We start from the raw sequence: 14,202 nt of genomic DNA, 5'->3' as shown, positions 1-14,202 counted from the left end.
GTACAAACAGCATCAGCAGAAAAATTAAATCCCGTGGGCAGCTCCATTATGTAATCCACTGCTGGGAAGCACTCAGACACCACAGCATGACTGTGAGACATCATCAGAGAAAAAGACGGAATAAGGGCAGTGGGTATCTATAAAGTTTAAATTTACCTTTCTACAAGATACAGTGTCTTTTCAACAAATCCTTTTTATTGTAGAAGTTATCCTACTTTACCACCACATTCTCCAAAGTCCTTCCATAAAAACACACCCCATGTGAAACCACACAATCTTTGCAATGGCAGAACATCTTGTGAAGTCAGGTAAAGCACAAAAGAGTTTTCTCCCTTCATGTCAGGGGCACAAAGAATTGGGGTAAGACTGTAATACCTATACCCAGAGGCTCATTTTTAGCATGGTTAAGATTAAAACCAAGTACTGGAACTTAAATGCGCTGTGGAGAGAACTTTTATCTTCACTTAAACGCCTTGACATTCTATCCCTTTGTCCTGATGCTGCCATCACATTCCACCACAAAAACCCTCCTTCATTCCACCCCAGTCTGCTAATACAAGTGCAGAACTAGAGCGAGGCCAACTCAAGCTCCAGTGGTCCCTGCTGAGATGATCCATCATGGCCTAGAAAAACATGGCTACTGTATGTTTGGGAGGACAAGATTTGCTGAACTCATCCATATAGTAACTGATCAGTGAAAGCACAGGGAGATAAACCACACAGAACAGAGAAATACTAACGTCACACAGACTGTTTCTAAAGTGGAAACCAGCTTATTTTAAACACTGCTGCTCTTTGGGAGAGCTGCAGGGGGGCCTGGCTTGGCACACAGCCCTGCAACTCACTCGTCAGGGAAGAACTCGAGGGTGCGGCTGCCGGAGGAGATCTGGCACATGGTGTGGCTGCGCCGCTGGCTGAACCCCGCCGTGGTGGGAGACTTGTAGTGGATATTCACAGAGGGGTAGGTCCTCTTTGCTGGGGGAGGACTTGAGGAAGAGCTGAACAGACGGCTGAAGCTAGGGACAGAAAAAGGCCAAAAAGTAAGAGAAAAGGTACCTGGAGAGACAGGCACCATAAGATACACAAAAGGGGAAGCAAGAGGTATGGGATCAAAAGCTGTTAAGCCCATTACAAAAACTGCTCTATTGAAACCCAGAGCTACGTCCTTGGTTTGACTGACATGTTCTTAGCTTCCAGAAATAGGTACCTTCTGAAAACAGCCCTTTATTACAACTGACTGTGAGTGTATAAATGTTTCCATTCCAGGATACTCATGAACTTTTTCAGCTTGTAAAACAAAATCAATGCGCATGGTCAGATCTAATTTTAATTTCACTAAGGACAAAGGAAGCCCGTGAAGGCACAAAGGTTAAGCCAACAACACTTCTACCTGACATTAATGTCAGAGTCTACTAAGTTGCTGTCTGAAGTAGAAACAGCAACACTCCCTTTTCTTAATCTTGCACAAACCACCAAAGAACTTACAACTGCCAAATGGTGGATTTCTTCTTCTCCTGGACGGATGGGTGCTCACGGGAAGCTCTATGGACAAACACAGCAGAACCAAGTTAATTTCTGCATCTCTGCCAAGCATCAGGTCATTTCCACTAAGGAAGCCATGTCAAAAGTCAGAATTCATTCTAAGACATCAGGGAAAGGGACATGCACTCATCTTCAATGCAAACACACCCAACCACTTTAAGTATCAACACTGACGTGAAAGGCAAGTAAGCGTGTTTAACGCAAAGTTTTATCAACTCTCTGTAACATTGTCTGCCACAGAAAGTGTGGGAACTACAGACTCCAGCGTTAGAGTCACTTCAAGTCATAGCCTTTAGAACTCATCAGTCAGAAGCAATACTCCTCTCCAGATCTTCTCCCAGCTTAATAAGCACGCAAGAAACAAGCAAGACAAACAACTGTCCAGTGTCTCCAAATAACGGTGGCAACATGAGATTTGCAGCCCAGGTTCAGGAACAAGAGAGAAAGTATTGGTATTAGGAGAGAGGCATCTACAGTCTGGAAAACTCCCAGTATTTCTCAACCCTATGTTGGTAGGGGTTGCATTGACCACAGGTTCTGTCCTAAACAGGGATGTTACCTAACACCCAGCCTCACCTGATCATCTCTGTCCACCTGACAGCCTCCTGGAGCTCCATCAGCCTCTCCTTGTACTGGTTGCGCTCCATCAGGACCCGGGCCATCTCCACGCGGGTGAAGCGCCGGCGCTGGGCAATGGGAATGTTGTCCTGCAGAGGGGAGGAGCACTGCTTCAGCCAACAAAAGATGGAATGGGATTGAGGTTAGTACCGGGCAAGTCAGGGGACAGACATATATTTGTTAGTTCTTCTCCTGTCCTGCTTGATCTCCTCCCCATTTCCCCATACAAGAAGCTAATTCAGACAGTGAGCTCCAAACTATGGCCCATGGACCTCTGGGTATTCGGCAAACCCATGGAAATTAGAATGAGAATCACCACCAACTTGAACACATAGACCTCACACACACACACACACACACACACACACACACACTAGTGTGTGTGGGACTATTGCCAGCAAGGTGCTTTGATAGTCTCAAGGAATGGTAAGAATTGACGGTGGTCCGTTGGTCCAGAAATCTGGAAACCAAAGTTTTAATTCAGTAACAAAGCCAGTCACAAGCAGCAGGGAGCACTACATAATGCCATCTGCCCCCTCAGGAGGACTGGAAGGAGATAGTCTGTTAGTACAGACGGATAAAGATAGGATACGCGAAACTAAGGAAACACCTTTTCCTCTTTGGTGACACAACTTGACCTTCCAATGAGGGCACAGGCAGCTTTGGGTTGGGAACAACAGGAGTGAAAGTCTTTGTCTCTTTTAAAGAATGGAGAACGAGAACAACATGAGTAAGTTGCAGAAAGTATCTGCCCAAAATAAAGACTGCAAGGATTTCAGGAACTCATTACTAGGAGGTGGCACAGGGCTGTGTTAGACTGTGGCAATTCCCAAGCTCAGCCTGGCTGGTAAGTGCTGCTGAGAGTTGGAATAGCACAAACTCACCAAGGCCCTCTCTAGCCTCCTGGACTTTTAATCAAATCTGTATTACTAGTCAAAACAAGAACTGTATAAACAAAGAGGAATTTATAAATTATTTTTTAAATTAAAAAAAGAACCAGACCTCCTGTCAGTTCAGCTGAAAACAAATCCAACTCTCTTCAGTAGCTCATGAGCCCAACTTGAAAATCTTCCCATCTACCTAAATTTTCAATAGACCAAGTTCACGCCAAATAAGACAACAGATTTAAGCTAAAACTGAACCTGCTCTGATACCTTGTGTAAGAAAGAAAACAGTAACACTGACAAGCAATGTATTTAACTCCCTGTCCTGGCAGGGACATTTACAAGGAAAATCTTGTTACTGCTTGATTTGCCTTTTTTTTTTTTTTTCCACTTACAGTTAGTCTTTGTTGAAAAGCCTCTATCCCAGCCAAAACAGTTTCAAGAGCTGTCCTAGAAGAACAGCCCACGAGCCTTCTCTGCCTGTACCCTGTAACAGGCAGTACTAGCTTATGGAAAAGAATTAACAAGAAAAACGCAGCACTAAGACATGGTGGTAGTCACTGTTGCAAAGCTGGCTGTGTAAACTGGATTTTGCTGCATGATGTCCTCACAGCTACATCTTCACTGCCAAGGTGGGGAGAGGCTCTTCTGGATTAGCTTGACAATCATAACACCCAGAGAGAATCCTCACTGCACACTAAACTTTATTTCTAAATTAGGATGGTGTTGAGCAGGGCAGTGCTCTAGCACCCGGCTACAGAAACTACACCCTGCACAGTGGTACTGCCACTGGGTCAGCTGCTCCTCTCTGCCAGATTCTGTTTTGAAAGTTATATGAAGGGATTTCATGCTCATCAGCCACAACCCATTCACCAGCCTTGCCCTCATTGCTAACAAAGGCACATCAATCTGCATCTCAGGACTCGTATACACGAAGCAACATAGGTAAGTAAATCAACCCCCTTTCCCCGCAGGCATTTTAGTAATGTCATATACCAATTCTGTACAGAGATAGCTGCTTACATCCTCCACCTCCTCTTTGGGCTCTCGTCGGGCAACAATCGCTTCAGATTTCACTCTAGGAAACAGGAAGAAAGGGATCAAAACAGCAGGTGACACCACAGCTAGCTTTGGGAAGAGAATCAGCTATGGGAAGTCTGGCTGCATCCATGACAAGGGAGCCATCTCAAACCATGTGTACCAAATGTACAAATTCTGAGATGATTCTCTGGCATTTTCCTTCCCTCTGGCAGCACATTACTCTGAACAGCTTCACTGACCTCAACCCCCTTTTCTCAAACATTTGTTGTGAGCACCAAAATATTGACCACTGGAAGAATCCAGCCAGTTTCTATTTCTGAACCAGCATCTACGTTCAAATATTTGATGAGAACTGAGCCATTTTCAACAGGGAAAATGCTGGCTTAAATGCTTCTTCTGGGCTGCTTCTGGTTTCAGTAAGATTCTCTTGATTCTTTGTGATTCAATACAGTGAAAAAAGCCCCTAATGTGAAGAACAGTTTGCCAAAATGGTAAAGAACATCAAACCCTGACAAAAAATATTGAAAGTATTTAAGTGAGTGCTTTTAATTTCTTTGAACTCCTAATTTATGAGGCATTACAAAAGGCATTTAAAAAAATCTCTCGTCTTGCAAGATTACTTTCACTTCAGACATTCTGAACAATGAATGAAGAGACCAGTCTGTGTTACTCTTGGTGATTCTGAGCTCAGACTTCAGAACCTTCTGGATTTCAGCTGGAGAACAAACCCTGTCCTCTGCCCTGAGCTCCTGCAGTCATGTGCACCCAGCCACAATGCAACTGTTCTGCTCTGAGCTCCAGGAGGCAGCTTTGTGTATATGGATGTGAAACCATTCCAGGCTTTGCTGGGCAGTTGGGCTTTAGTGTCTCTAGTTTGAGAGGAAGGTAAAAAGTGGCATCTTCCTGTATCGAACTTTAGAATCCCTTCTGCCTCTTCTCACTCTTAACATGAGCAATGAAACAATTACCAATATAGGCATTTAAATACTGCTTGGGCAACTCCATATGAGCTCTTTCAGTAAATGAACGGGCATTCACTTCTCTCAGAGCTATCCTGGCTGCTAGGAGGATCAAGCTCTTGGCAGTTTCCTTCAAAACTACTGGTTTTGAAATTCCCTTTCTTTGGGTGTTTTTGATAGTTGTTGTTGGTTGGTTGGCTTTTAATTGCAAATTTAAACCCTTAATGCTTCGCTCCAGGGAGCCTGGGTTTGGAGCTGCTGCTGCAGAATCCTCATCCTGCCTTGTTGTACTCTCTAAGGTACCTTTGAACGCCAGTGCTAATCCCATGAGTGAAACAGAGTAAAACAAACACACGAGGTGGGTTTACCACTCTTCACTCCCAGCTCCTTGGGTAATCACTCACCTCTTTAGCTCCTCCTCCAGCTCCTTGACTCTGGTTTCTACTTTGGCTTTGGCCTGCTTTGTTGCTTCCAGTTCTCCCTTCAGCACTTCCTGCTCCCCAGACAGCTGGTCCACCTTGGCAATCAAATCATTCTTCACAACGTTCAAAGCATTTCTTGAAGGTGTGAAAGGGACAATAAGCCAAAATGCCCAAAACCAGCAGCTGTCCATAAAAGAGGCCTTTAACTAAAGTCACAGACACTACAAGGGGAGGTGAAACAAGTGTGTTTAACAACTCAGCCCAGCTATGACTCATGGGAAATTAAACTTTGGGAAGATGGAGCTGCAGAAGAACAGAGAAATCACCATAATGGTTCAGGATGAGGTTTGTCCGTTCCTGTATCGTGACTAACAAACCAACCTCTCCTTTGGAAGATGGCAGAACACCGCAGAAGGCAGGTGTAGAGCAACCGGTATCTATTTTTGACAGAACGAAGTCTGAAACACACCTTTCAGAACTGCTGTCATCTGCAGTTGTGGGTAATTGTAGACGATGGCAATAGAAATATGCAATTCCAATCAGCTCCAAAACATCTTAAAATTATAAAATCAGCAGCTTCCCATCAGAGTAGGCTCTCCAGCTCTCCCTGGGAGCACTCTGCCTTCCCCTTCCCAGCTTCTCAGCTTTAATAGCTGGTTTGCCAGCTTTTCTCAAAAACCAACTCCATTACATTGTCTGCTTCTCCTCTATCAACTACGAAATAGTTGAGAAATCAAGTGACAACAGTTTCTTTCCTAAAACCAAACCTTGCAAATAAAACCTTATTATCATCAACATCCTCACAGAGGCTCAGACCGACACATGGATTCCCCCTGAAGTTAATTTAGAGATGCAATTGATCTCAGATGGCATCAGGCCCTACCAGCACATGCCCAGAGGCTTTACCCAAGTGCCTGCAGAAAGGAAACAGTTAGGCAACAGCTCAGGAGAGCAAATCTTCTACAAGTGAAGGAACAAGTATTCAGGACAACCAATTAGATAAACAAGTGAGGCAGTTCTGGCCAAGACCAAGGTGACATCTCATTTATAACCAGGCAGGTAGGTCAGAGCATGCGACAGTTCCTTACTTGGTCTCCAGCAGCTGCGAGTTCTCCAACAGCAGATTGCCCACTTCTTTGCCCATTCCTGAAAAGAAAGGCCAGGTAGTTTTCACCTGCTCTCCTAGAAACATGCAGCTTTTGTGGCACTGCCTAACTCATGCTCCAAAAAAAGAAATCACTTTTGTTAGGCTTCCCTAGATTCCTGTGTCCTGTGTGGAGAGTGGAGTGTCTCTAGCTGAATCACCAAACAGCACCAGCAAAGACACCCATGTGTCCTGTAGAGAATCCAAATTCAGACCTAGCTTCTCACCCCAGCCTTCACAGACCTCTTTGAGAGGGACAGAGGGGAAAGCTTCACTAATACCAATCAGGGAAGTCCAGGCAGTAACTCTTGGTTCAGCCATGAGCTATTGCAAACATTTTTTATCATTCCTCTCACAGAAAGAAGGTAGAGTTTATGGGTTTTTCACAAGCATAGCAGAACACTGTCCAAGTCCTGATCTGCACACTAGTGATTTTCTTCGTTTCTTAGTATAAGCCAAATTTTCTGTTTGCATGATTTGGGATCATGGTTGTGACAAGTTTCATGCACATGAAAGGCTTCCCATTATTGACCTTCTGCTAGAGCAATTTTAACAGGACTGCAGATTGTCCCTTGCTCTATCTAGCTTTAACACCTTTCTCACAGATGTTTTAAAATGTGAAGTCTCAGTTTCACTACTTCAGACCCACACTCAACACCTACAGCAGACACTCTGCACTTGCACTTGGGCATCCACGTACAGCTGCAATCTGCAGACTGGTTTACAAGAGCACTGACACATCTGGGGCTGAGAGTGAAGGTCGAATTCAGTATTTCATAAAACCGATAAAATTTAGGGACCAAAAGCACATCTGGGTTGTTTCCTGCTGCCAGGGACTTGCTGGGTCCCAGGGTCAGCCTCTGTCTTATAGTGGGGAACAGAGGCCACCTGAGAGCTGAAGACAGGGAGGCCTCTCCTGTTGGAGGACAGTGCTGAGGGGTGCAGCTCGTATCTCACCACAGGTCCCAGAGCATGAAGAAGTCTCCCCACCATCAGTATTTGTCCTGCCCTCTGAACTCTCTCTTCCTTCACAGCAAAGACATCAACAGTTTTCATGACACGTCATTTGCTGATTAATTATTATTTGCAAGAAAATAAAAACAACACAAACTTGAATTAAATGGAAGTTAGAGGAAGATGGCAGCACATGAGAAGTGAGAACACACCACAACACTCCAACATAACTCTTCCCGCAGTTAAACTGGATGAATTTATGATGACAAAAGCAAATTCCCAGCAAGAATGAGTAAGAAGCAGCATTTTCAAAGAACTTTTGAAAAATTAGTGACAGATAATGAATCACTTTGATGTTTCAGGCAGTGTGTGTCAGAGAATATTCCAACAGCACAAAATGGGAAACACTAACTGCAGTGCAAACTACAGTGTATTTTGGGTTGGTAAGGTGAAGGATCTACAGCCCTTTTTTTTTGTGACATGCGGCATGTAAGTCAGATGACTCAGAAGACTTCTGTTTATTAAATTCTTTTCTTGCTCATTTTTAGTGATTATACAAATAATCAAATAAATATTTAGCCTGTAAGGCATTAAATTGGCACAAGGACATTAAAGATGCTGAGGAACATCCAGGGAAAGGCTCATCCCCATATTTTTCGGATTAAGTCTTTTTTCTTCATATTCTTGAGTCATGCATCCCTCTCTGCAGCTGTTTTTGGGAGAGAAAGGAATTCTGGGGAAGAGGGTGAGCTATCATGCCAGAACTAAAGGCCACACAGCATTCTGTCAGTATCCTTCACCACAGCTTCTACCTTACTTGTGTGTGATGCAGTGACAGCCCAATGCCTTAACCACACCTCTGGCAATAAAGAACATGATGAAGCCTCCCAGAGCCATGGAATGGCACTACGAGATCATCTTGCACAGGCTGTAATGGGACAGCTCTGCTCTTGGGAAGAAAACTTTCAGTGTGGAGAGACCATAAGGAGACCTCTTCAACCCTCTGGGGTGTGGAGCAAATGGAGGATAGGTCTGGGAAGAGCCCTGTCCAACAGAGCTCATCCTGTATCATCTTTCTCCCACAGCCAGGCAAACAATGTGAAGCATCAAAGCGGATCATCAACTACAATGAAACAGAAGAGAATCCCCAAACCACCTCTACAGAGCAGCTGCATCCTGCTTCTTGGAGAGGTGCTACCACCACCACAAAAAACCAAACCAAGGTGACGCAAGACATATGGACAGATGATGAGTGAATGGAAGGAATGCAGGAAAAAATAAACATTAAAAAAAAAAAAAGAAAACAAAAGAAAACAAAAGAAAACAAAATAAAAGAAGAGAAAAGAAAAAATTAAAAAGGCCTTCGCCTTACCAAAGAAATCATCCCGTACTATGAGAGCCATCCCATACGAGAAAGGGAACAGAAAGAGATGGGGACAAGGGGGAAGAAAGGAAGAGAAAAAAAGCAGCCATTAAGTACCAGTCTGTAAACAGCAAACAGAGCAGCTCATCAGCACATGTACAGTGTGTGGTGTCAGCACATGTGATGCTTGGTAGAAAGGTATCTTGTTCTGCTGCAGCCTGACCTAACTGGGACTTCACCTTGGAGTGTCACAGAACAGTTTGGGTTGAAAGAGACCTTTAAAACACATCCAGTTCCAGCCCCCTGCCACAGGCAGGGACACCTCCCACCAGACGACGTTTCTCCAAGCCCCATCCAACCTGGCCTTCAACACTCCCAGGGATGAAGCAGCCACAGTTTCTCTGGGCAACCTGTGCCAGGGCCTCACCACCCTAATTGCAAAAGAAATTTTTCTTATATCTAATTTAAATCTCCCCTCTTTTTTTTCAAAACCATCGCCCCTTGTCCTATCACAACAGATGTCAGGATAAGCTTGGAGATGACCTCATCTGCTTCTTTCATCTTCATCATTTTCCCTGTATGATACATCCTTGAGTTTCCCATCACCACAACAAAGGCAGGTCAATAGACATTATGAACAGGGTGAGGGAAAGACAGTAGCAGGGGGGAAAAAACCAAAAGTGGGGGTGAGTATCAAAGCTTTCATCTGGCCTAAAAAGGTCCAAATCCACCTCCACACGGCAACAAACTCCAACTTCAGTGGGAGGTTTTCTGAGGAATGTCCACAAAAAATGTGGCTTACAGTAAAACCAGTTTGAATGAAAAGAAGGGATGATGCCATCCCTTTCTTGGTATCATCACAGAGCCCACACTGAGCAGCGCCGGGCATAGGGACGTGGCACAGCTTGATGGCGCATCACACTATGGCAGCTATCGGGTCACCACCTTTACTACAGGGCAAACTTCACCCAGTTTGCACTGTAATCAAGAGAGATCCCCTTGACTTCAACTAAAATTGCATCAGGGCCCAAGTGTATTTTACAAGCAGGTGCAAACCTGATGGCAGAGCATGGCCTTGGGGCAGCAAGCAGCTTCCTCCAACAAAGGACAGAGCCACCACCCAACTCCTGCCAGAAAGGCAAAGTTTCCACCAAAGACAGAGGCTTTGCAACTTTAACCCATCACGAAAGTGTCTTTAATGTCACTGCCGCAATACCTGAAGGGAGTTGGTTCGCACCAGGTAACCCCCCACAGCCACTGGCACATGGAGGGACTCCTCACAGCACAGGCTGCGGGGAGGACAGTGGGACCCTTACTCAGTCTGTGCCCACCCGACCTCTGCTACAAGTACCCTTCCTGGCAGAAAAAAAGCCCTCTGTTGAGTGAGAGGACAGTGTGACACTGTGGAGCAAACCTGCCCACAGCCACGCGAGAGAAAGTGCATTGAAAGGCAGCAGGAGCATGAGCAGAGCAGGGACCTCCTGCTGCAGGGACCCACCAGTGTGAGGCAACCAAGCAAGGCGAGGTGGGAGAAGTCTGCAAAGCCAACCGTGTTTGGACAAGAGCAGGGGAGTATCACACGTGTATACCACATCATCCGAACTCAACCAGAAAAAAAGAAACAAGGAGAACTGAGCAGGAGATACACACCTGAGAACTCCCCTATGCGCCATGTCCAGCGAAGCACAGAGAGACAAGGGAAAAAGGAAGTGAAAAAGGATCAATCAGTGACTGAAACCAACAAAATCAAAATTTTGTTCAAAAAAAATTAACAATGATTCAGCCATTTCAATGTCAAAAGGCATGAAATAGTAAGGACAGGACCTGCCATAGCTGTTGATGGCATGACTCTACATATAGGACAGGAAAAAAAAAAACAAGGAAAGGTAACCCGTGGTACAACTGCAACCACATGCCTCAGCTACCCCCAGATTTCCAGACGTGAATCTGAGGCAATCAGATCTTCCTGGACTGGGTAAACCTTTATTTTGCCTTTATTTAGTCATGTACCACTAAATGCAGAACAGCTCATTCCCACTACCTCTCACTTCCCCTCCCCTTGTGATTTTAACAGCTGGATCCTCTGACAGTAACTGCTCTCCAGTGACGCTTCAGCTTGAAAAAAATAACTGGTTGCACTTAAAACCTTTTTTTTGTACAGTGTAATGCTGGAACTTAGTTTGATAATCCCATTTCAACTTCTGTACACAACACTGTATATAAACTTACCGCTAATAAGGCTGCATTTTTGTCTTCACCACAGACCCCCTGTTGTTTAATTTCCAAAGCAAATATGGTTGGTTATCCTAGACCTGAATCACAGAATGGCTTGGGTCGGAATGATCACCCAGTTCCACCCCCTGCCATAGGCAGGGACACCTCCCACTATCCCAGGCTGCTCCAAGCCCCATCCAACCCAGCCTTGAACACTTCCAGGGATAGGGTAGCCACAGCTTATCTGGGCAATCTGCTCATCACCCTCAGTAAAAGGACCTGTCCACTGAACACAACCAAACTGCTAGTGATTGTTTGTGTCTGGAAACACTTCGGATAGGGAAGAGCAGGAAGGGAGATCTGGTAGAAGGTGGGGAGCTGAGAAAAGGTGAGATGGGAGAACAGGAGTCTACCCAGAATCACCTATGATTAACAAGTGAATATGCAGGAAAACAGACAACTAGTGCTCCTAAGTCTGTAGGAGAAATAAGGGAATTTGGTCCTCAATACCCATTAGTAAATAATTGTTCTCACTCCACATTTTCTCCAGAATACTTCCTATACAAACCCATATATGTAAAGCAGTATTAGAGGTGGGGGAAACCTGCACGTTTTATTTAATATAATAAAACATGAAGGGTGCCAATTTTGTACCAGAAATAAATGGGATTTTCCATTCTGGAATCAGATTTGCCTGCCAGCCGCTGCTCAAGGTAATTTCTGTAAGTCCTGTTTTTAAGGTCCTCTTTAATGAGATTTCCCTTTCTTTAAGAAACTGAGACAAAAAAAAAAAAAAGAGTATACTGTTTACAGATTGCCAAGTTTTGAGAGACTGGAGGAAGTAATAAGTCTTCACTTAAGTGAGCTTATAGTCATTCATTAATATGATTTACAGAAAGAAGTGAGCTCCAAATATGGCCTAAAGAGAACTCTTTCAGCTTGTGGATCTTGTTTCTTACATCATGTTCATAAAGCACCATTTCCTCCGTGTCTCTTCAGACTCAAAGGTACAGCACAAAGAGAGAACATTCTACCTAATAAAAAAGGCAAAATTTGGGACTGTGTTGACAGATTTTTGTCAGCCCTAAGATCTAGCTCTTTGCTTCTGTCTTTACCAGACTTTCTTTTGTGCTTTTTATTGGGCAAAGCCAAATAAAAGTACCAGTCTCATTTCTTGTTGAGAGACATGACCCCTGAGATCTCTCTGTGCTTCCTCCCTCTGTACAATCAGCAACGTTTGTGTTCATTTTAAAACACTCTTATGTGCCAGAGTCAGTAGCCAGAACTCAGCCAAAGGATTACGTAGATCCATGTTTATCACAAAAAAAAGGCACAGAACTACCTGATTCCATCACAGTCCATCTCCCAGGTTTGAAAAGGAACCAGCCTTCCTATTTTGCTGGCCCGCCATGGGATCACCTGCAAGGTTTCTGCTCCTGTGCTCAGGCCAGAAAATGGTCCCAGCACAGAAATGTCCTCCTTGTAAGCCACGCTGCAGACTTCAGAAACTACACTGTGATCTTCAGGGCCTGCACTTACATGGCAACTGTTCAACAAAGTCTTTGTACATTTTTATTGCAAGTGCTAACTACCAAACAACAGACATCTCACCACACTGAAGTCTTTGGGCAGCCTTATAGCAGGAAGAGGTGAAGCACCTTTCACTTCATCCGATACTGTAGTGAACAACCATGCAAGATTTGGGCAACAAAAAGTTTTTGCCCTTTGAAAACAACAATCTGCATTTCTTGCTGATCACTGGGTCAGGCTACAGGGTAATCCCAAGAGGAAGTGGATTTCCAGAAGGCAGGAAAGTGGGAAGCACATTGTCTGAAGCCATTCATATGCCAAGCAAGTAAATTTCCAGAACAGTAACTCTTTCAAGCCAATAATACCTGATACCCCAGCCATTTTGGGGGGAGAAGAAAAGCAGCAGTTGGCACAGTGATCAGCAGACAGAGCTGCAGAATCAACCCAAGGCTCCTTGATAAGGAAGCACCCAAGGACCAAGATAAAACATATAGTCACTGGCAAGATTATCTGTGGTTTTAGTGCTCTGATTCTGCTAGGAAGAGAGCTCCTGATAATGTATGGAGCTGGCTAACCAAAATTCATTCCACAGCTTTAACCATCACATGTAGTTCCTACTGTCAAGCTTCCCTTTAAGCAGGAGCCCCAGCCCTTCTGCAAATGGCTACCAGCATCCAGGGGATTCTCAAACCTGGAAATCTTGCTTTTCCTTCTAAATTCTTGATTTTGTAAATATTTGCACAGATTGGCTCCCATTGCAGGCAGAGAAAGCCTGTGTGTTCATCCTGAGTCTTCTGCAGATTTTTTTTCTTCTGGCAATCTTGAGTTGAGTTGAAGGTGAAACAATAAATGATTTTATGCTTTAGGCAATGGCATGAGGGCTCTATTGCATGCTGCAGGGCTAGCACGATTTAAAAAAACCCCAATCCAAACATACCCATATCAAAAAGCCATTTGCGAGCATTCTGATGATAGTCTGGTTCTTGTTCTTAATTCCAGTCACACTATTGGCTGTAATAGTACAATTTCACAAATACTTGTCTTTCATCAAACAAGTAGTATTGTATTCACTCCTTTCCAGTTTTCAGTCCACACCTTAAAGGTTAAGTTTTTGGTTAATCGGGCAAAATCTATCCCCCCTGCAGAAACATATGCTTTTTGAGGGCCCTGACACAAGACATATCAAAGCTGATGCAAGTACCTTCCTGATTTGGGCAAAGGTGAGCTGCTGCAAGTCTGCGTGACACACTTCAGCTCATTCTTTTCTGGACATATATATAGAACCAAATTTATAAGATTATCCATAAGCATTACTCTATATGGATTGTCTCCAGAAAGGAAGCGTTCGCTTTCAGATCAGATCTCTTGCCAGTAAGTACACATAACCCGTTGTTTCTGGAGTCCTCATGTGTCCTAAGGCTCCTTAAAGCAAGCAGTAACATGGAAAATGAGCTACACTGTTATAAACTCTATCACCTGCCTGTATCACCTGAGTATTCAGAGACCACTTGTACTGTCCTGATGCAGGAAA

At 44.2% G+C, this 14,202-nt stretch overlaps 1 protein-coding gene across 32 annotated transcripts in view; it reads right to left on the bottom strand.

Annotated features, from left to right (window-relative positions):
• Positions 1-14,202, bottom strand: part of MAPK8IP3 (mitogen-activated protein kinase 8 interacting protein 3) — a 51,508-nt gene that overhangs the window by 17,786 nt on the left and 19,520 nt on the right. For 10 of the 32 annotated variants that reach the window (XM_017745692.1, XM_017745704.1, XM_017745711.1 and 7 more), the window contains 8 exons: positions 10,578-10,589; positions 8,937-8,954; positions 6,555-6,612; positions 5,449-5,601; positions 4,041-4,122; positions 2,119-2,270; positions 1,486-1,542; positions 846-1,016 (listed from right to left, as the gene is read on the bottom strand). In XM_017745692.1, coding sequence (XP_017601181.1) covers positions 846-1,016; positions 1,486-1,542; positions 2,119-2,270; positions 4,041-4,122; positions 5,449-5,601; positions 6,555-6,612; positions 8,937-8,954; positions 10,578-10,589 — 703 coding nt within the window. The remainder of the gene's footprint in view (positions 1-845; positions 1,017-1,485; positions 1,543-2,118; positions 2,271-4,040; positions 4,123-5,448; positions 5,602-6,554; positions 6,613-8,936; positions 8,955-10,577; positions 10,590-14,202) is intronic. The other 22 variants (XM_017745696.1, XM_017745714.1, XM_017745698.1 and 19 more) reach the window with 12 other exon arrangements.

The sequence above is a fragment of the Corvus brachyrhynchos genome, unplaced genomic scaffold, assembly GCF_000691975.1.
Source record: "Corvus brachyrhynchos isolate BGI_N302 unplaced genomic scaffold, ASM69197v1 scaffold369, whole genome shotgun sequence".
In the NCBI taxonomy this organism is placed as follows: Eukaryota; Metazoa; Chordata; class Aves; order Passeriformes; family Corvidae; genus Corvus; species Corvus brachyrhynchos.
Note: the sequence above shows the minus strand (reverse complement) of the source record. Positions and strands in the feature narration are given on the sequence as shown.